General features: G+C 51.7%; 1 protein-coding gene across 1 annotated transcript in view; it reads left to right on the top strand.

Moving 5' to 3' along the window:
• Window positions 1–11,223, top strand: part of USP12 (ubiquitin specific peptidase 12) — a 77,518-nt gene extending 66,295 nt beyond the window's left edge. Inside the window, exons 7-9 of the mRNA XM_021065513.1 lie at window positions 2,612–2,809; window positions 7,038–7,116; window positions 8,107–11,223. Of these exons, the coding sequence (XP_020921172.1) occupies window positions 2,612–2,809; window positions 7,038–7,116; window positions 8,107–8,208 (379 nt within the window). The 3' untranslated portion in view covers window positions 8,209–11,223. The remainder of the gene's footprint in view (window positions 1–2,611; window positions 2,810–7,037; window positions 7,117–8,106) is intronic.

Below are 21,646 nucleotides of genomic sequence, written 5' to 3'. Positions count from 1 at the left end.
ACTTAAGTGCAGCAAAGGAAACGATGGAATGAAAAGGCATGAGTGGGAGAGAATATTTGCAAACCAGCTCTCTGGTAAGGGTTTAACATCCAGAGTGTAAAAAGCACTCAGGCACCTCAACAGCAGAAAACCCCATCACCAGGCTGAGAAATGGGCAGAGGACTGATGTAAACATTCCTCCCCAGAAGACCCAGAGACGGCCAGTGAGCATATGGAAAGGTGCTGATACCACTAATTTTCAGGGAAATGCACCGCAAAACCACTGTCACGCGGTTAGGACGGCCCCTTTCAAAGGAACAGAACAGAACTCCGTGTGGGCGAGGGTGTGAGCAGGAGCCCGGGAGGGTACTGCTGGTGGGAGGGGCGCTGGGGCAGCGCCGGAGGGGCCCCAGGACGTTGAGAAGAGAACCGCCCTGCAAGGACTTAGAAGTCAGTGTACAGGAGAGAAACAGCACGTCTGATTCAGACTCTCAACCAAAGAGGAAAGAATGTTCTCTGTCCGCGTGTTTGTCTGTTGCAGAGAGCGTCGCGTCCGAAGCCCACTTCTGTAGAGGCAGCGACGGAGGTCCAGCGCCCCCTCAGGTCGCCTCTGCGCTGAGTTTGAGGGGGAGGACCAGGGCCCTGTCAGCCTCCGGTGTGTCGGTGGCATTGGCCTTGGCAGCAGGCAGTCAGCTGCCCTTTGCTTTGCTCTGCGGCACCGTCTCCCGCGTGAACTCGACTCCGCCTGTGTGTGTGTGTTCGTTTCTTCCAGGAAAATGTGGCCAGCCGCTCTCTTGTTGTCTTTAAAGTGTTCAGGCTTGGGCTTGACTCTGTCGGGTTTCCTGGGGGTGGCTGGCAGCTCCTCCCCTGGAGCCGCCCCTGCCCTGAGGCTCCGCCCGTGTTTATCAGCCAGCGTCTGGTCTGCCCGGGAGTTCTCCGGCCCCGGGACCTCTCTCTCCTCCGCTCCTGAGGGATTTCCAAGAGCAGGTTTTTCCTAAGCACCAGGCGGCATCCGTCTCCTCTTCCTAGTCCTAACTCACTGCATCTCATACACTGACAGGTAGGGTCTGCACCCCACAGCACATGTTCAAAGGATGCTTTGCTTTTGTTGTTTTGAAAGAATTTGTTTTAGCAACTCTACATGAGTTTAATTGACATCTATATATATTTATGTCTTTTTTACTTTCCGTTAAGTATTTCCCATGCGTGCATTTAAAAACTTTTATCAGCGTTGTATAGAGTTTTATCATATTTTCTTGTATTTGTATTGCAGTGTATTCGAGCATTTCCTGTTGCTGACTAGCTCGGATTCTCAGTTTTTCACAACATACAATAACTCTGATGAAATTACAGAGGCGAAGGCCATAAAGACTCTTCATATTGTTAGACTGCTTTCCAGGAATGATTAAATGTTTACATTTATTTTCACTAATGTTTTGCAGAGGCCACGTTAGCAGAACAATAGCTATTTCTTGAATAACAAGCTGTCTCACCACATTTAAGATGTGTAGAATGCAGGTTTAGGGTAATGCTATAAAATGATTTTTTTTTTCACCTTATCAGAGGCAATGGCTTAGTAAATGTCATTTTTTCATTATGAAACGTGTTTTGCGTCGCTGAACACAGACAGAATTGAGGTCTGCAGTGTCTGTGAGTGCCTGCCCTGTGCCGGGCGTGCTGCTAGATAGCAGGGAAGTGGAATGAAAGCGTTTGTGTGCCCGGAGTCCAGACCCCCACAGGGGACAGAGACCCATAATCACCACAAGGTTTTATGTAGTGTGATAAACTCTACAGGCCCCAAGTGACTCTGGAAAGTGCTGACGGGGGATTGAGGGGAGCAGTTATCCGTGCAGCAGATAAAGCCTTTGGGCTGGGTGTTACAAGAGCAGACCCTTGCGAGGTGAAGGCGGGGAGCGGAGGCATTTCGGGGAGACGGTGTGGGGTCCTGAGCCTTGTCGAGGGCGGGAACGGAGCCCTGTGCTTTGCAGGTGAAGACCTCACTCCTGCGGTTCCAGATTGTTCGATCACCTTTCCGGGGCACACGCAGTGGGCCCTGCTCATGGGGAGTCGCTGCTTTCTGGCCAAGACCTTCAGAGAATGGTTGTCCATGCGTTCCTCTCCTGCTCTTCTCAGTCTGCCGCCGAAGCGTGTGGATGAAGGGAGCAAAAGGAGTTCATTCTGCCCTCACCTCCTCAGCCGGGAGCGGCTCTAAGGAAGTGGGGCTTCCTCCCCCAGGCGGAGGCGTCGTGCACACCCCTGATCGTGCACACCCCTGATCGTAGGGACCTACATTTGAGAAATACGTCGTTTTAAAACAAATGATTACAGCTGATGGACCGTGTTCTGTCAGTTTCTGCTGTACAGCACCGTGCAGAAACACAGATTTTTCAATGAAATCTCACACCACGTGCTGCGTCAGAACCTGGGGCTTGATGATGATGGGGGCAGGGGCGGCGTCTTAGGACGTTGAGGACGTTGCTGACAGCAGCGTAATGCGGGACCGTGGGCGGCGCTGGGCTGTTAAAACTGACCGTCAGCTGTTCGTGGAGTCACAGGGTTCGATCATTCTCTTACGGACACGGACACGGTGAATATCGTTGATGACCTTTTGTTTTCATGTTTCTTTTGATAGGATGAAAGTTAAAAAGCTGCCCATGATTCTGGCTCTACATCTGAAAAGGTTTAAGTATATGGATCAACTTCATCGATACACAAAACTTTCTTACCGGGTAGTTTTTCCTTTGGAACTTCGTCTATTTAACACTTCGGGAGACGCAACCAATCCTGACAGAATGTACGACCTCGTGGCCGTCGTGGTTCACTGTGGGAGGTAAGGTCCCCGACCGCGCCCCGTGGTGGGCGGTGCACCTCGAGGCAAAAAGATGTTGCTTAAGAGCTTTTCCAAAGCACTTTCTGAGATTAACTGGCTCTGTTCACCTGTTGATGAAAAACGCCTAAAAAAGGCTTTGGAGATAATCGGCAAAGGTAAGTTTTCTGATTGTAAAAGCCACGTGTTGATTTCCTGTCAACCAGCTTAGTGTATTATCTCATCTATGGATCTTACTTTATAAAATAGCTCTGAGTTCCCCTCGTGCCACAGTGGAAAGGAATCCAACTAGGAACCATGAGGTTGCAGGTTCGATCCCTGGCCTCGCTCAGTGGGTTAAGGATCCGGCATTGCCGTGAGCTGTGGTGTAGGTCAGAGATGCGCCTCGGATCCTGAGTTGCTGTGGCTGTGGTGTAGGCCAGCGGCCGTGGCTCCGGTTAGACCCCTAACTTGGGAAGCTCCATATGCCACAGGTGTGGCCCTAAAAAGACAAAAGACAAATAAATAGTGAAATAAAATAGCTCAAAACATTCTCAGACCATAAGAGCATCTCCTAACATTTGGATTCGGAACGTACCGTCTTCGTCGACTGTTGGGCATTTCCTGGAGTGGCTGGAAGGCAGCGCGCTCCTCCTTTCCCTCTGGTTCGGGGAAAGCAGTGCTGACAGCACGGTTTAGCAAATGGGCACGGGCCTCGTTCTCACTAGCTGCCCCTCCCTGCCGGCCCTGGGCTCAGATGGCGCAGGACGGCTGGGAGGGTCTCCGCCTCAGTCCCTCGGCCGCATCCACGGACGTGGGCCTCTCCCGCCTCTCTCCTCGGCAGCAGTCCTTCTGTCCCATCTTTGGCGCCTTCTCTTCCTAAAGCACGAGGGGTGACCCCTGAACGGAGGACAGCATTATCCGAACGTACGGAGCTTGGGGTGGTGATGGGACCGGAGGCTTGAGAGGCAGAGCAGCTGGGTTTCAGTTCGGTTTTTGCCGTTTACAGCTGGCGTGACTCTGTACAGCACTGCCTGCCCGTCAGCTTTCTCTTCTGTACAATGAAATAATATTTACCCCACCACGTTGTTAGGATTAAAAGGAAAGTGTAAATTACTTAGCTCATCTCCTGTTTTAATGATAATAGATTACTAAAGGGTTACCCTTTCACGTCCTAACTTTGCAGTTCTCTAGCCTCTTCAGATTGACCATTTTCCTTAAGTCGTGCTGCATCTTGGAGAAGTGCTCTGCCCATAGGATCCCGAACTCTGAGATTCCTGACCCCAGCCAGGGCCCTGTCCTCCTGCTCCCGCTGCCAGTGCCCGCCTTCCCGGCTCTCGAAGTCCTCCTTGCTGCCCTTCTCTTGGGCTTCAGGCTGCTGTGCCTCTGCTCACTTCACAACTGGATGCATGTTCTGGCTGCAAGTTACTGCTTTGTATTGTCTTAGATTTGTTAGTTTGCCTGAGACCGGCCCTTCCTAAAACAAGAACTAATTTGTTTACAGAAGACTAGCGCTCTTTTAAAATCTTTTCTCGGGAATTCCCGTCGTGGCTCAGTGGTTAACGAATCCGACTAGGAACCATGAGGTTGCGGGTTCAATCCCTTGCCTTGCTCAGCGGGTTAAGGATTCGGCATTGCCATGACCTGTGGTGTAGGCCGCAGATGCGGCTTGGATCCCATGTTGCTGTGTCTGTGGTGTAGGCCAGCAGCTACAGCTCTGATTTGACCCCTATCCTGGGAACTTCAATATGCCGCAGGAGCAGCCCAAGAAATGGCAAAAAGACCAAAAAAAAATAAAAAATCTTTTCTTGGGAGGTCCCATCTTGGCGCAGTGGAAACAAATCCGACTAGGAACCATGAGGGTGCGGGTTCAATCCCTGGCCTCGCTCAGTGGGTTAGGGATCTGGCGTTGCCATGAGCTGTGGCATAGGTCGAAGACACGGCTCGGATCTGGCGTTGCTGTGGCTGTGGTGTAGGCCAGTGGCTATAGCTCCGATTGGACCCCTAGTCTGGGACCCTCCATATACTGCAGGTGTGGCCCTGAAAAGACAAAAGAAAAATAAATAAAAAATCTTTTCTCCTTTTTTATTTTCCCGATGTACTCGTAGGTGTGTTTCGCGTGAGAATTTTAGAGGGCTTGCCTTTGCACCTTTGCCCATGGGGAGGGTCCTTTGCAGTGAGCCTGTGCCGGCGCAGCCAGCTCCCTCCCGACCCGCGTGCCTGAGACGCGGTAGATTCCCAGCAAACTGGCTCCGTACTTGACTGTTAACCTTCACGCCCCGCTCGGACCCAGCTCCACACGCACCTGCCCTGCCCTGCCCTCCCCTCCCTGGATGTGGTCCTTACTCGTCCCTGCCCTGGGGCCTGGCTTTCGCCACCTCTCTTCCCCAACTTGGGGGTTTGGGAGCAGTGTTCTGCTGTACTCTGTCCTGCTACAGCCAGCAGCAGTTCCTGCACACATCAGGCACCTCGGGCATCCGTACAGGCCGGACCGAGCACGTTTCATCTTCCCCAGAGCAGGAAGGAAACGGCTCTCGTAGGTGTCCGTTCTTGAGCCTGTTATTAAGGCTAAACTGGTCTCAGTTGTGGTGTGAACCTCTGTCCGCTGTCTTCGGCCTGAAGCTCTGGGCCAGAGGAGGAGCTGCCCGACCTTCGCAGTCTTAGACCTGCCTGTCCTCAGCCCAGCTCCCTTCCCTTTTGGGCGGGTTCTCTGCCTTTCGGTGATTTTTCTCTCTTGCACCCCTTTAAAACAAGTGTATTTTCTTTCTTACCCTCTCACTATAAAACACAAAACTTTTTAGATGAATTCTGTAGAAACAGAAACTTTTAGCATTAAAAGACTTATTTTAGCATTAAAAGTTGTTTTTAAATTTTGAGATATTTTCCTCCATAACGAAAAAGTCCTCTGTGTCATTTTGTTGCCTAGGATGTTTATCTTAACTGTGGGATCTAAGATCTGAGTAGGAAACTTGGAAGTGGCTTATTCTAACACCTGAGGTTGCTACTTTTAACGTAATACTCACCATAAAGAGTAATTTGTGTTGAAAATTATTTCAAATAATATAATACAATAATTGTACTAGAATTATAATTTAATGACATATGTAAGCTTTTAGGATGAGTCCTCCTCAACCTGGGAGAGGTTAATATCTTTGACGTGTTCTTTACAAAGAATTTATTTTATTTATTTTATTTTATTACTTTATTTTATTTTTTGTCTTTTCTAGGGCCGCACCCGTGGCACATGGAGGTTCCCAGGCTAGGGGTCGAACCAGAGCTGCAGCTGCCGGCCTCCACCACAGCCACAGCTTCATTTCCACTGCACCACAATGGGAACGCCACAAAGAATTTATTTTGAAAGAAATAATCCCACCTTTATTTTTAATACCTTCCTGGATTTCTATATTCCAGATTTGTTTAAAATGAGATGCAGAGGCAATTATCATAATTACGGTGGGGCTAAGAGTTAAATACTTAAAAAGATAGCTCTGCTAATACTAAAGAAATTGCCGTTTTCTTTCTTGCTTGCTTGCTTGCTTTTTAGGGCCTAACCCACAGCATATGGAGGTTCCCAGGCTAGGGGTCGAATTGGAGCTGCAGCTGTCAGCCTACACCACCGCCGCAGCAACTCGAGATCCCCAACCCACTGAGGCTGGGGATTGAACCTGCATCTCCATGGATACTAGTCGAGTTTGTCTCCACTGGGCCACAACAGGAACTCCAAGAATGTCATTTTCTTAAGGACGTTGATCAAGTTTGAACTTGATTTCAGAACATGGATACGGTATATTTTTTCAAGCATATCACATGGATTCTTTCCTGGAGGAAACTATTGCCAAGGGAGTAAGGCTCGAAAATATGCATTGTTGTGTATTCAGTTCAGCATGTTCTGGCTGTGATTGCCTCTCTTATCCCCTCCATCCCCAAATGCTGCAAAATTTTATTAAAATTTTTCATAGAAGCAAATTTGAAATTAACTTAAAACATAATTTAAAAAGGTAACAAAGAATTTTAATAGTACACCTTTATACAAGTGGACTAACTGGTTATATGTCTCAGAGAACTAATTACTTGCTTTTAAAATTGAATGCCAGTTCAAATCAGTGCAGCCTGATCTTTGGGGGGAAGGATAGGTAAGGAGTATTTTTATCTGTTTGAGTTGCTCTGCTTTATAGAACATGAAATTTGGGGCACGGAGGGATGATATTAATAAACGTCGAATAAAATTAACTTCTCTTTCTCTCTGTTTTAGTGGTCCCAATCGAGGCCATTATATTGCAATAGTTAAGAGTCACGATTTTTGGTTGTTGTTTGATGACGACATTGTAGAAGTAAGTCGTTTCCGAATTTCGTGTTTTTCTTCAAAATCGTGTATATATTTTGCTCTTCATGTTTGTCTCCCAGCTTCTTATTTGTATATACGGGTGATGAATGTCAGACAAATATCCGAGTTCAGATCGTGGTCTGACTCCTACTTCTTACTCCCTAATAGCCAGTTCCAGTGCTGGAATAGTTGGCGAACCTTTAAAATGTTCAGGATCAAAAACAAGGGAAATCTTTTAACAGCAGAGGTAGTTTTTTTTTTTAGAAAAACTTAAACTATTAAAAAAGAATTTTTGAGGCGGGTTCCCGTTGTGGCTCAGCAGAAATGAATCTGACTAGAATCCATAAAGACGCAGGTTCGATCCCCGGCCTCACTCAGTGGGTTAAGGATCCGGCATTGCCATGAGCTGTGGTGTAGGTCGCAGAGGCAGCTTGGATCTGGTGTGGCTGTGGCTGTGGAGTAGGCCGGTGGCTACAGCTCCGAATGAACCCCTAGCCTGGGAACCTCCATATGCTGCAGGTGCGGCCCTAGAAAGACAGAATGTATAAATCATTTCTGAGCTGTAACCTACATACAGTAGAGAATGCCAATCTTAAGCAACAATTTAAATTTTTACACGTGAATGCATACATATATGTACACACACAACACACAGCTGCCATCCAGATGACAAAACAGTGTATTTTCTGGAGTGCCCATCCTGGCTCAGTGGGTTAAGGATCCAGAGTCAGCTGTGGTGTAGGTCGCAGATGCTGCTCGGATCCCGCATTGCTATGGCTGTGGCGTAGACCAACGGCTGCAGCTCTGATTCCACCCCGAGCCTGAGAACCTCCATATGCCACATAGGGTGTGGCCCTAAAAAGACAAAAAAAAAAAAAAAAAAAAAAAAAAAATCATAAGAGGAAAGGCCTTATTCTAAGAAATGTTGAGGATTTTGCTCAGTTTAAGCAGTTCGGAGAACTCATTCTTGTCCTAATGTTTATGCTTTGCCTCGAAGAAAATAGATGCACAAGCTATTGAAGAATTCTACGGGTTGACATCCGATATCTCCAAGAACTCGGAGTCTGGCTACATCCTTTTCTACCAGTCTCGGGACTGAGGGAAGCGTCACGGAGACTTTCTGCCTCATGTCTTCTCTGGTCGTTTGGGCAAGGATCAAGCACGGATGTTCCCAAGACGAGAGAAGCGAATGCAGGGAGCTCTGGGGGCAGTGGCGCCCTTTGCACACAATAAAGCAAAGACCGTGGATGGACATGCTCTTCCCGTCCTGGCGGTCGCTGGGTTTGCTCAGGTATCACACTGTCTGCGCAGCTGCACACGAAGCGAGAGCAGAGGTACCAGCTCCTCTTGTCCAGCAGCCTTCCAGTAATTGACACGCATCTTCTCCTCCTCCGTGGCACCCGTCGTGGTTGAACTCCTCGGGGGTGCAGTAGAAAGCATAGGAGTCCGTGTGAGGTTGGCCGGAGGCCGCGGGGGCAGCATTGAGCACACCGCATCCGCCTGGCTGGGTCGAACCCCTTGAGAAGGAATCCTGGGTGGTCTTTCCAAGTGTAAACCAGAAACACTTTTGGGCCCAACATTTGCAGTCGCCTTCCTGATGTAAAGAAACTAACAGATGCTAGAATCCAGTGTCAGGAAGACAAATATGTTTGCTTCTCTGAAGAAGCTTTTAATCATATACAGTATATGTATATCTAGGGAACAATTGGTCAAAAGCGGCTTTTTGTTTCCCCAAGGGGAAAGACTGGCTTTGTAATTATACTTGGTTTCCTTATTTATTTTCCTTAAAACTGGTAGAGTCCAAGTGTTGTATGAAGTGCCCATGATTCTGCCAGTGACTTGGAGCATATTTTTATTAGTTTTCGTCGGTTTAACTAATCCTTTTGTTTGTTCCTATTTTTAAGGTGAATTTTAAACTATTCTAAATCGTAAGTTACCTTAAGACCCATTGCAGTGAGAGGAGGTAGATACTCTTTTTTTCAGGAGGAACTGATATCTCGGCTACACATTCGTCCTCGTTGTAAAGTCAGTCATCTGATTCAGCTTTACTTTCAGGAAAATAAAGGACTGTCAGAATCTCGGTGTGGTTGTGGCAGGATGGACGAGAGCGCGGGCAGTGGTGGCGTGCGGGTCCGAGAATCCCTCGGGTCGGGGCCGTGTCTGCGAAGTCCCCGTCCCCATCCCTGTCCTAGCAGTTCCGTCGCTTCCGGGGGTCGGTCATCCCGCAGGAAGTGATCCCTCCCGGCCCAGCGCCCGGGGAGCGGGGCATCGGGCGAGGACCACACCCGGGAGCCCGCGCCCGCGAGTCCCCGCTCCCCTTCCGCCTTGACGGATCTTCCTGGAAGAGCGTCCCGCAAGTGGACTTGGTGTTTGTAAAAGACGTGACTCCCTCGGGCGTTTTCGGAAGTGACGCAGGCCATGTGGGATGTCTGTAAACGCTGCAGCTGACGCTTCTCACGCCTCAGCAGGTTGTCTGCCAGTGGCCAGGTGTAGCTGGCAGAAAATGGAGTAGGTATTCAAGGTGATAGCAATCCGGTCTTAGATGCCCCTTAGCCAAGTCCTTTCAGGCAGTAATCTTTTTTTTTTAATTGCTGTCATTTTCTAAACTTCTTTGACTAATACTGTTGAATCTGAACAACAAACAACAAAAAAAGAATGTGTTGTCTGCTGCTATTATTAGCATTTATTTTCAGTATCTTTCAGCTCAGGAAATGACTTCCCCTCTTCGTTCCGTGAATAGATCTTTAACAGGGTCACTTAGCTCCTGGGCGGTGGAAACAGGTGTGCTGGGAGAGGACGAGGATCTCTTTGGACAGCTTTTGCCTTTGAAGGCCGTCTCCAGAGCCTTCCCCTGGCTGCGGTGGTTTTGTACAGACGACAGGGCCTGCCTCACCTGCCAGCATCGCACAGACGACCACCACAGGCACATGGGCAGGGTCGTAGCTGTGGAGGTGGATTCATTTTTGTATTTTGAGGGCTTCCACCAAATTGTCTTGGGAGTGAAAGCTGTATTTCTGCAGCTTTCCGTACGGGGAGAACGTGAAGCGGGACCAGTGTGAACTGTGTTGGGCCAGAGCATGTGTGAGAAAGGGCGATGAAGTCATTTGCATAAAGGTACAGCCTTTGGGATGGGATGTGTTTGTTTTTACATTTTTGCCTTTTTAAAAAAAACGCAGTACATTAAAGCCAAGGTTAACTTTCCTGTTGAAGCAAGTTCTGGCATTTTTCTTGAGGTCCACGGTGGCCACACACCCCGCACATCTTCACCCTCTTAGGTAGGACGGCTTGCCGGGGGTGGGGGGGCTCTGGGACGATGGCTCTCAGCGACCTTGGGCTCTACGTGCAGCTGCATCCACGTACATTGTTTCCAAGCTTATCAGAAACTCAGTACACTTTAAAGACATCTCGGGTTGGGGTTGGGGGGCAGCGCAGATGGGAGAGGAGAAGTGACCCGTACGGAAAGCTTCGCGAGGCTGTGTCGATGGGCTGCGGCTGAAATGAGGACGAGTCTCCGTCGTAAATGGTGGCTGAGCGCCCTCTCACTATATATGTGTTTGTTGGGATGGCTGTCCCGTATTTTGTATATTGGAGTAAAAAGTTCTATAAATTATCGTAACTGAAAGTAAATATTCTAAATTAAGTCTCACTTCTAAGTCGCATGGCTTCTGTCTTGGCACTCTTCCCTTGAGAAGCTTGCTCAAGACGGGAGCCATGCAACTGGGCAGAGGGGAGTGTGTAATATATGGGTCCCTGTGCCTCTAACCCTCCGTGTGGGGTGTTTTCTTTCCTTGATGGCAGGAGAATGACCTCCCTTCCATTACATATTACTCTTGATACTTTCTTTAAAAATACTTCTCATTAAAGATCTCTCGTGAGGTATTTACCTGGGAGCCCTCAGGTCCTGGCTCTTCAGTGAATTTAGCTGTGTGACCTTGGGCAGGTCACCTAACCTCTCTGTGCTTCACTCTCCCTATCTTGTAAAATGGGAGTGATACCTACCTCACAGGGTTGTTGTGGGGATTAATTAGATATAATGTCTGTAAAGCATCTAAGGTTCTTGAAGAAGGCGCTAGAGAAATATAAAATAATATCTATTAAAGTTGGTTTATTTGTGCTTGTGGGTTTTTGTGTGTTTCTTTCCTTTTTTTCTAAAAGGCCTCTGCGAGCTCGAAGTTTATACTTGGGAAATAGGCTGACTGGCTTTGCTCCACTTGTCGCTTGTGTTGCCCGAAGAGGATGTCCCACAGCACATCCCATTCCACGTGTGCCCGCGTTTCATCAGCACGGACCTGGCATTTATTTGTCTTTATGTAGTGGCAGGGTCTTTCCAAAAATCCCAAGTTTCAAAATTTAACTTTTGTTTTTTTAGGGCCGCACCCGTGGCACATGGAGGCTCCCAGGCTAGGGGTCGAATCGGAGCTGTAGCCTCCGGCCTACGCCAGAGCCATAGCAACACGGGATCCCAGCCGCATCTGCAACCTACACCACAGCTCCTGGCAACGCCGGATTTTTAACCCACTGAGCGAGGCCAGGGATCGAACCTGCAACCTCATGGTTTCTAGTTGGATTCGCTTCCCCCGAGCCACAACGGGAATTCCAGACATTTAACTTCAGAGGCATAGACTCCTTTTTTTTTTTTTTTTTTTTTTTTTTTTTTTTGTCTTTTTGCTTTTTCTAGCGCTGCTCCCGCAGCATATGGAGGTTCCCAGGCTAGGGGCCGAATCGGAGCTGTAGCCACTGGCCTACGCCAGAGCCACGGCAACGCGGGATCCGAGCTGCATCTGCAACCTACACCACAGCTCATGGCAACGCCGGATCCTTAACCCACTGAGCAAGGCCAGGGATTGAACCCGCAACCTCATGGTTCCTAGTCCGATTCGTTAACCACTGCGCCACGACGGGAACTCCTAGAAGCATAGACTCTTTTTTTTGTGTGTGTGTCTTTTTGCCTTTTTTCTAAGTCCGCTCCCGAGGCATATGGAGGTTCCCAGGCTAGGGGCCTAGTTGGAACTCTAGCCACCGGCCTGCGCCAGAGCCACAGCAACGTGGGATCCAAGCGGCGTCTTCGACCTACCCCACAGCTCACGGCAACGCCAGATCCTTAACCCACTGAGCAAGGCCAGGGATCGAACCCGCAACCTCATGGTTCCTAGTCCGATTCGTTAACTACTGAGCCATGACAGGAATTCCATAGAATCATGGACTTTTAGAGGGCGAGATACCTCAACAGTCACTGTTCCTGGCACACACACACATACACACACCCCACCACACACCTCCCTTCCGGGGTGGTAATTAGTCCTGTAAATCAGTGCATGAATGTGAGAGTTTGAAGCCTGTCCCGCTGTTAGGTGATGGGAGTCGCTGTTTGTTTAATCCTCACCATCTTGGGGACCACAGCCTGGAAGCATCTCGTGTATTCATGTCTCTTAGGTCTGTTCTCAGAGTCGGCCCGGCAATGGGAGCCGGGCCGCCGTGGGGACCTAAGGGTGCCTTCGCTTTTCTGAACGTCTGTATCGTATTGCACTTTGAGTCAAGGGAACGGTCCGTAGTTGAGAGAGTTTCTCGTGCACTGCTGACTGCCCCTGCCCTGCCCAGGTTCCCTAATCGGCCCGGGCCTGCGTGTGACTTAAACAGCTCCCCCCCGCTTCTTTACTGATAGGTTTTCTGGGATAACCTTTTTGACAACTCTCCAGAGCCGCTGAAGTAGCCCAGCATGTTTGAGTTGAACCTGTGATCGGCCCTGTACTCAGCATTTTACCTTTTTAAAAGACATTCCTCTTGGGCATCCCCACTGTGGCACAGTTGGTTAAGGACCCTGTGTGGCCACAGCTGTGGTGTAGGTGGAAGCTGCAGCTGGGATTCAACCCCTGGCCTGGGAACGTCTATATGCCACAGGTGCAGCCGAAATAAAAGTAAAAAGACGTCCCTCTTCTCGTGTGTCTGTGAGGTAATGATACCCTCACCTTACAAAAGAAGGAACTAAGGCCTCCAGAGGTTAAGGGAGTTTCCCAAAGTCACTCAGCTGGAAGGTGGTAGAGCCCAGTGTCACTGAGCTGCAGCTTCATTGCCAAGCTCTTAACCCCTTTATTTCCATGAGGAAGATTCTAAGTCACTTTCCGGAATTCTCCCTCCAGCTGCCACTGTTCATCATATCCCACTTACCACAACCCACCTTTTTTGTGTGTTCCTTTGGCTGCACCCACGGCGTGTGGGAATTCCTGGGTCAGGGGTGGAACCCGCACCACAGCAGGGACGACACGGCATCCTTAACTCACAGCACCGCAAGGGAACTCCTATAATCCACCGTAATAAAGGGGCGCATTCTCAAGTGATCTGCCCGCTCAGGAAACTGATGCAGGACTTAGTGGAAACTTCACACCTTGTAATCGTCCTCAAATAAGCAGAACGCTTCGAAGATCAAGAAACTAGTCTTCCTCTGCCGATGAGCCACTGCCAAGTCTGCATAATTAGAGTTACCAGGGGCGCTTTTCACCTGTTTGGATTCCCGAGATCCATCCTGGCGGATTCTGACTCGCTGGAGGCGAGAGGTCTAGGTCTCAAGGCTCCCAGGCGGTTCTCCTCATTCAGGCTTGGGCCTGTGTTAGGACTCCTCTCAAGTTGCGAGCACGTTTCCAGAAGGTCCCTGCCGATCTGGAGTTGACCTGATGCGAGCGTTGTCAGAAACCTCTTTAAGGGATGGCTGTGGGACACCTGAGAGGGGTGAAGAGTTTGTCTTCGTGTCCAGCACTCGAAGGCATGCCAGCTGGAGGGTGTTGGGCTTCTAGGCTTGAGTTGGGACGGAGCGGTGGGCAGGGCCGGGAGGCCGTATTTCTGTGTGTCGAGCAGTGAGCGAAGCTCGGAGATGGAGCATCAAGCTGATGCACTTGACCCTTGGCAGGTGGGGTGTCTAGACGCGCCTGGAGGTTGTGTCCGAGCAGCAAGCTTCTTCCCCAGATGAGGCAGCGAGGACAGAGGGCGGACAGGAAGCCAGGGCGCGCTCTTAGCTCCACAGCAGCGCCCTGTGTCTTTTTAAATGGCTGGGCGTAGAGTCTGTCATTTACCTCAGGAATGATTCGATTCCGGTGGCCGTTAGGATGGCAGGCGGGCCACCCCCTATCCCTGACTTGAAAGGGGGGGCCTCAGGGTTTCTGGTGGCAGCAGCTGAGTCTATATCACCCTCAGGCTGAGCAGCCAGGATGGCCTTGGGTGGTTGCATCCTGTGTGTGAAACGCTCCGCCATCTCTCAAGTTCCCTTCCTCGGGTGGAGAGTCTGGCCCTTTAGCTTTAGGAACCTCTGAATGATGGCCAACTTGATAGAAGACATTAAAAAGTAAGAATTTCCCAACTAGCATCTGTGAAGATGCGGGTTCGATCCCTGGCCTTGCTCAGCAGGGTAAGGATCTGGTGTGGCTGTGGCTGTGGTGCAGGCCGGCAGCTTCGGCTCTGATTCGCCCTCTAGCCTGGGAACTTTATACTGAAGGCGCGGCCCTAAAAAGACCAAAAAAAAAAAAAAAAAAAAAAAAAAAGGTGAATTCTCTGATGGCCTAGTGGTTAAGGATCCAGGGTTGATCAGGGCTGTGGCTTGGATTTGATCCCCGGCCCTCGAGCTTCTCCATGCTGCAAGCGTGACCAAAAGATAAACTTTTTCAAAAAGTGACAGGATGACCGCTCACCTTGTGTGATTGTGTAGCCCTCGCATGGTCGTGTGACCCTCGCCCAGTAGCTCTCGGAAGGTGCATGTTGGGTCATTGACAAGACGGCACAGGAGGGGTTGTGATGTGACTGGACACCCCACCCCCCACCCCGTGGGGCCCAGGACAAGACAGTAATAGCATCCTGTCCCCACGCTTCAGCGTGATAAACGCAGGAAGTGTTTGTGTTGTTTGTATCCTGTTTACTGAAACCTGTGATGGCTGCTAGCTTTTCCCTTCGGGAAGCAACCCTTTTCCAAATGGTGTTTATTTTAGGATGCAAAAATGTATGTTTTCTTGACTGGACCTTTACTGGCTAGTTTTTAATGACCTGCCAGAGTGTTGTCCTTATTTTAAGGAAAAATAAAAAGTGAGAACGTGAGGAGGAAGTAGACTTGTCAGATTGCCTGTCAGTGGGTTAGAGTATTGGATGGAATAGTGGAAGCTTTAGGAAATATAACTTCAGGTAAGCATCTTACCTATTTTCCCAGCATTGCGGGTATTCATCATTCCAGAAGCCCTCTCAGTTGTTGCACTCTGCTCCACAGATGTATTTTTTAGATTCTTAGCATGAACACAAAGATGGGCTAAGTCGTATCTGGACTTCTATGCGTTATACATATTCTCAATTTTACTATAAAGCCATCGGTGAGAACTGACTTGAAATTACGTTAATTTGCTGAATGTGAAGTCGTAAACTGAGATAAGGCTTATGACCCTGTGCCAAAGCAGTCAGACAGGGGCAGGGAGCTCTGTACTCGGAGAAGGAACTCCTGGCCTGTGGTGTAGAGGGGGCTTCAGAGGAGGGGGGAGCGGGTGTGATGGGGCTTCGGGACGGCGGGACTCGGCCATGGGCTGGCGGGGGTGGAGGGCCAGCGCGTCGGGAGGATCCCTGGGTTTCTGGAGCTTGCACAGCCTGGGAGACAGAAGCCTCTGCTGAGCCCGCAGGGGAGGACCGGGCCGGGGGTTTGCGGGGGCGGGGGGGGTGGTGTCAGGTGTCATACTGCGCGGCATGCACACACCACCAAGCAGAACAAGCCTTTGCTCTTAATAAACTCACCTTGCCTGGCAGTTTGGGGGTGTGGGGTGTCTGCTGTGATGGCCGGGGAGCTCACACTCTCAGTTCTATATACACTCTGTCCCCTGTGCCACAGGGCAAAGCTCTCACATTAGGACCTGAGATTAGGTGCAAAGTTGCAACAGCTGTTGTACTGCGGTCTTTGTTTCTGGTGAGCCCCCAGACCGTGTTAGAAAGTCCGCAGTGGTTTTGTGGCGTCTGATAACTGAGGACAGACTGATCAGGTGAGCAGCCTCCTGTTGAAGGATGCTGGGTGTCTTTTGGAAGTTTTTCCTAGAAATGCATCGTACCTATCACTGGCTCCGGCATAAAAACATTTCCTTTCTTCTATGGAAAAATGATATATGTGAAGGCCCCTAGAGAGGCTTTAGGACAAGAAAAAAAATGCCCTTGATGGGGAACTTGAAAATTTTTCAAAATTTCGTGAAGTGGATTTACTGCTGGGCAGATTGAAGCCTGGTCCAGGGAATCGGGTGCACCTGCCCCAGAGCCCAGGCACCGCTGTTAGATGCAGGCGCCCTGGTCCCATCGGAGGGCGGCCGTCTCCAGGGCAGCCTTGCAGCCCCCCGGGGGTGCGATGGTTCACTGCCATCAAAGGTGCTGCCTGTCTTTCCAGGGGAAACTCTTTTGTCAGATACTTGGTGACGTGTTTCTCTGACACACGTCTCTTGCGGGCTTTCCCAGCTCCCGTCTAGACCAGAACTGGTGATCACTTGGTGGCCGTGATGCTCTCTGCCTTCTCCTTTGTGTACCGAGCGGATCAGACACACTTGAAGTGGACGGCGAGCCAGCCCCTCAGAGGCTCAGCACCTGGAGCCAGTTCCCTAGCCCCTAATCTCAGCTTCTGCATTTATAGAATGGCAAAAGTGGAGTTTCCATCGTGATGCAGCGGAAACAAATCCGACTAGGAACCATGAGGTTGTGGGTTCGATCCCTGGCCTCGCTCAGTGGGTTGAGGATCCAGCATTGCCATGAGCTATGGTGTAGGTTGCAGATGCGGCTCGGATCCTGCGTTGCTGTGGCCGTGGCGCAGGCCGGCGGCTACAGCTCTTATTCGACCCCTAGCCTGGGAACCTCCATAAGCTGCAGGTGCGGCCCTAAAAAAGACAAAAAGACAAAAATAATAACATGGCAAAAGTAATGCTATCTTGTAGGGATGTCATGAAACTGAATTGAGATACACGTGAGATGCGGCTGGTGGAGTTCAGGGCGACAGTCCCCGAAAGTGCTGGCTAGACACTTCAGCAGAAACCCAGCACTAATTTCTTAGGTATTTAGTGAACAGGTGTTACGTGAGAAGCATCACTTCATGTGGCAGGGGATAAAATGATGGCCCGGCCACCATTTCTGTTCTCACGGAACTTACCATGTAGCAAATAAGCTCATATTTGAAGAGGAAAGACAAAATGTGAGTAAAACGTTCTTTGGGTTCCGAAGGAGTTGTCAGAAGGTGTTAGAAGGCGCCTATGGAGTCCCCATTGTAGCTCAGCGGGTTAAGAACCCCACTAAAATCCACAAGGACACTGGTTCCATCCCTGGCCTCGCTCAGTGGGTTAAGGATCCCGCGTTGCCGTGAGCTGTGGTGTAGGCAGGCAGCTGTAGCTCCGATTCGACCCTTAGCCTGGGAACCTCCATGTGCCATGGATGCAGCCCTAAAAAGCAAAAAAAGCAAAAAAAAAAGAACCCTAACATGGTTTAGGGTGCATCCCAGCCTTTGGGCTGCGCAAACACCTGGGCTTCACTCAGGACCTCACCTGTGACGGAGCCACCACTGCGGATGCTGCCCAAGGGTCCAGAGGGGGAGGGTTACTCGCTCAAGTGCTCAGTCAGTGCCCCCAGGGGGCACTATTTATTCAGCCCACCTTATTGAGCGCCCCCTGCATGCCAGTTTCCAAGAACACAAAGATGAGTGAAGCTGTGCAGGTCTGAAGGAAGCAGACAGATCGGTGCTGAACTGCAGTGCTACGGAGGGCGGAGAGCCAGGATGGGTGGCAGCAGCGGAAGAGCCTCTCAGCCTGCTGGGCAGGGAAGTCTCCCAGCAGAAACGCCTCTCGAGCTGTCAAGGAGAAAGCAGGGTTGCGTCGCTGAAGGAAAGGCAGGGGACTGGGGAGGGGGGGTTCCAGGCTGAAGCAATCTCTACCTGGGGAGGAACGGGGGACAGAGAGAGCGTCACTGCCGGGGAGATACAGGTGGAGGGTGGCCAGAGCAGGGGCAAGGAAGGTGGGACTCTAAGTCCAGGAGCCTTAAGTTCGGGTAAGGAGTTTGGGTTTTGCTCAAATGGGGACAGGGAGCCTTGGGAGGATTTTAAGTCAAGGCCTGATTTCTCCGCGTAAGGGCTGTGAAGATGCTTCTCGTAGGTTCCTCCTGCCTGGGAGAGGACCTGAGGGAAGGCTGGGGTCGCCCAGCCGAGAAGGCTTGAGAGCCCGGCCAAGGCCATGGCTTTGGGGAGGGGGTGGGGGGCTGGGGCGCACGACCCTGAGATGGAATCCTTCGGCCATGACCGAGGACTTGGCTGCTGGGCCTCGGGGTCTCTTGGGAGCCACCTGCGCCCCGCTTTTCCCACTCCTGCGGGGCGGGGGCGGGGGCGGGGTGTGGCTGCAGCCACCTGGGCCTTCAGTCGTCCTCCGACTTCAGTGACACCTCCACCTCTGGCCCAGGTGCCTTGAGCTCCCAGCCCCGCATCCAGCTGTGTTCTGGGCAGCTCCACCCAGCTGTGACGCAGACACCTCAAACTCACCTCCTGCACTCCAGTCCTGCCCTCACCCAGTGCGTTCGGAGCCTGGGGACGGCCTCTGGGCCACCCCAGGTTCAGCAGGCCCCAGGGAGGAAGCGCCCTCCCTCGGGACCACCTGCCGCTCCTGCCTCTGGGCCAAGGCCTCGGTCAGCCTGCCCCCACCTGGTGCCTCCTAAGGAACCTCTCGGCCTCCAGCCTTGGCCTCTGTGCGTCCCTTCTCCGCGGTGAAATTTGAGGGCTCGGGCTCGGTGCACCCAGTTGTGGGTTGAACGGGAGAGACTGGCTTGCTGGTGCACAGCGAGGTCCCACGGCCGGTTCACGGGGGCTGCTCGACACAAGGTGCTTTCCTGCTGCGCCTTGAACGTGGCTGTGTCCTGAGTGCCAAAGTTTGCATATTCATTAGGCAGGGATTTTTTAAATGGCTTGACATTTTTTTACGTCCGTTTCCTGTGTGTATCACAGAATGTCTTGTAGAAGGAGTGAAGGAGGAAATCAGCCCACTAGCTTGTTGTCCCAGTGTCATTTCTTCACTGGGTAAAACCTCTTGGCCCTACTGGTTGGAAGAAATGCCATCCCTCAGGTACTGAAATCCCACTTGAACTTGGAGCTCTTTGGGGCCTGTCTGCAGCTCCCACACCTGCCGTCTACTCCTGCTCCCAGGTCTGTGCTGTGTGACACTGGGTCCTCCAGTCTTAGTAGCACCTCACCAAAAAATAATGCAGGAGTACCTATTGTGGCTCAGCGGGTTAAGAACCTGACTAGTATCCACAAGGACGCTGGTTCCATCCCTGGCCTCGCTCAGCGGGTTAAGGATCCAGCATTGCTGTGAGCTGTGGTGTCGGTTGCAGATGAGGCTTGGATCTGGTGTGGCTGTGGCTGTGGTGTAGGCTGGCAGCTCTAGCTCCGATTAGACCCCTAGCCTGGGAACCTCCATATGCCACGGGTGTGGCCCTAGAAAGAAAAAATAATCCAGACAAGCGTACAGGACTGTCCAGTGTTTTCCTCGTCTGACTATTTAAATACATTTCAGAAAGTACATGGGCCCTGATTTTTTTTCCTCGAACACTACCGGCGTCCTGCAGAACACAGGCGGTCCCTCGGCTCTGTTTGAGAAATTCCAAACTTGTACATCTTGCTTCAGAAAGGACCAGCAGGCCTGGGCTTGACCCTGGAGGAGGGCAGGGGCCCATGCCAGGCGTGGTGGTGCGGAAAGCCTCCCGGCGTCCCGTCTCGTGTCATCCCCATCTCAACCCTTTGGAGCAGGTGTCCTGCCCTCTGCATCCCTCAGAGGCCAAGGGACTGTGTTCTGACCCAAGTCCAGCAGGTGCAAGCAGAGGGCGAAGGGCTGGGGTGGAAGGATGCTTCTCCCCACATCCTGTCCTCAGCCTCGCGGACCCCAGTAACTGATGGCGGGGGCTGTTTCAGGGGCACTTCTGAGCAGGCTCAGGCCTGGTGCTTCACAGGCAGGCCAGGGCTCGACCTCCCTTCGCTCTGCCCGTTACCTCCCTCCGCGAGTGCAGGAAATCGGGGAGCCCCCTCATCCAGCGGGTTCTCATTCCCAGCTGCTAACAAAGCGGGGAAGCTGGGATCTGACCCAGGGGAACCAGGCCCTGCAGCCCATACAGAGGACCTGCCACCCCCACACCCCCTGGGGGGCAGCTTTTCTGCCCCACCCCTGGCACAGGCCTCGGCCTCTGCCCTCATCCCAAGCCTCCTTCAAGGCCCGTCTGCTCCTTGAAGCCCCACTGACTCCTCACCCACATGTCACAGCTGCTCTGGGCAGTTGTGTCCCCGGTTCCCCTGGCCAGCAGATGTCAACCTCCTGGAGGGCGGGCAGTCCCCAAGCACAGGCTCCGCCCCTGCAGGACGGAGCATCACTGCATGTATCAAGCTGACTGTCCAGGACCCTTCCCACGGGGACAGCTGAGCAGAGGCCGGAGCCCACCGTTCTGGACAGTCGGGGGGCCCTCTGTTGGGGTTCTCCCCGGCAGGGGGACAGAAAGGAGAGTATGGAGCTCAGAGGCAGACAGAACTCGTCAGGAAACTGGTTCCGTCACTCAAGAGCTCCGGGCCCTCCCTTTGCGTCGTGCCGATTATGAGGCGACTCTGCCAGGCAGGCCCCCCGCCAAAGTGCCGGGGCGCCACCTCCGCCCTCTGCTCCCTCATCTGCTCAGCAAATAGTGACGCACCTCCCGAAGAGGCGCTGTGCTGAATGTCGCATTTACCCTGGTTTCCCCGGAATTCGATCTCAGGGCTCGGGGCGGGGGCCGGGCGGGGGCAGGGCGGGGTGGCTCCAGGTTCAAGTGCACCACCAGGAAGAGAGCATCCTCCTTGCGAAGCCAAGTAAAACGTCCCATCAGCACCATCCATCTGTGTTGTTAGGAGGGTCCTTCCTGCACCTACACCGTGGATGTCCGTGTCCCCCAGTGACCCCCAGCACCCCCTGCACTGTTAACGCCCTTGACCCTGACCGCTGAAGCCTGATGGGCCAGTTTATGAAAGGATATGTGCTTCATGAGCCAGGTCCGGGGAGATGGGCGTTCCAGGCACGGCAGCATGGACACAAGTCAGCCCAGCTCTTTGGTTTCCTAGCAATTGTTCTGATCCGCTGATGACTCCGAAACGGCTGTCAGCCTGGCCGTGTGGCGGCCTTTCCCACGAGTGTTTGGAGCGAACCCCGTGGCCCCTTTATCCCCCAGGACTCTTCATTCTGGTATTTTCTGCACCTGCTGCCGCTCTTCCGTGCGAGAGTCTTCTCGGGCTGGGACCTGCCCTGAGGCTCCAACATCAGGGTGAGACCAGCTTCACGGGGGAATGATTACTTCCCCGAGGGTTAAAATAAACAGAGACGTTGGGTTATCACATAACCAATAATGCTGGCCCCTTGATGAAAAATACAAATACAATTTCGCTCAAAATTAACCTCTAGGACATTGCCTTGTGGCGCAGCAAGTTAAAGGATCTGGCTTTGCTGCGGCCCTGGTACGGTCACAGCAGCGGCACGGGTTCGATGCCTGGCCCAGCAACTTCC

Source organism: Sus scrofa, chromosome 11 (genome assembly GCF_000003025.6).
Source record: "Sus scrofa isolate TJ Tabasco breed Duroc chromosome 11, Sscrofa11.1, whole genome shotgun sequence".
Classification (NCBI taxonomy): Eukaryota; Metazoa; Chordata; class Mammalia; order Artiodactyla; family Suidae; genus Sus; species Sus scrofa.
This window is presented reverse-complemented; position numbering and strand designations above follow the sequence as displayed.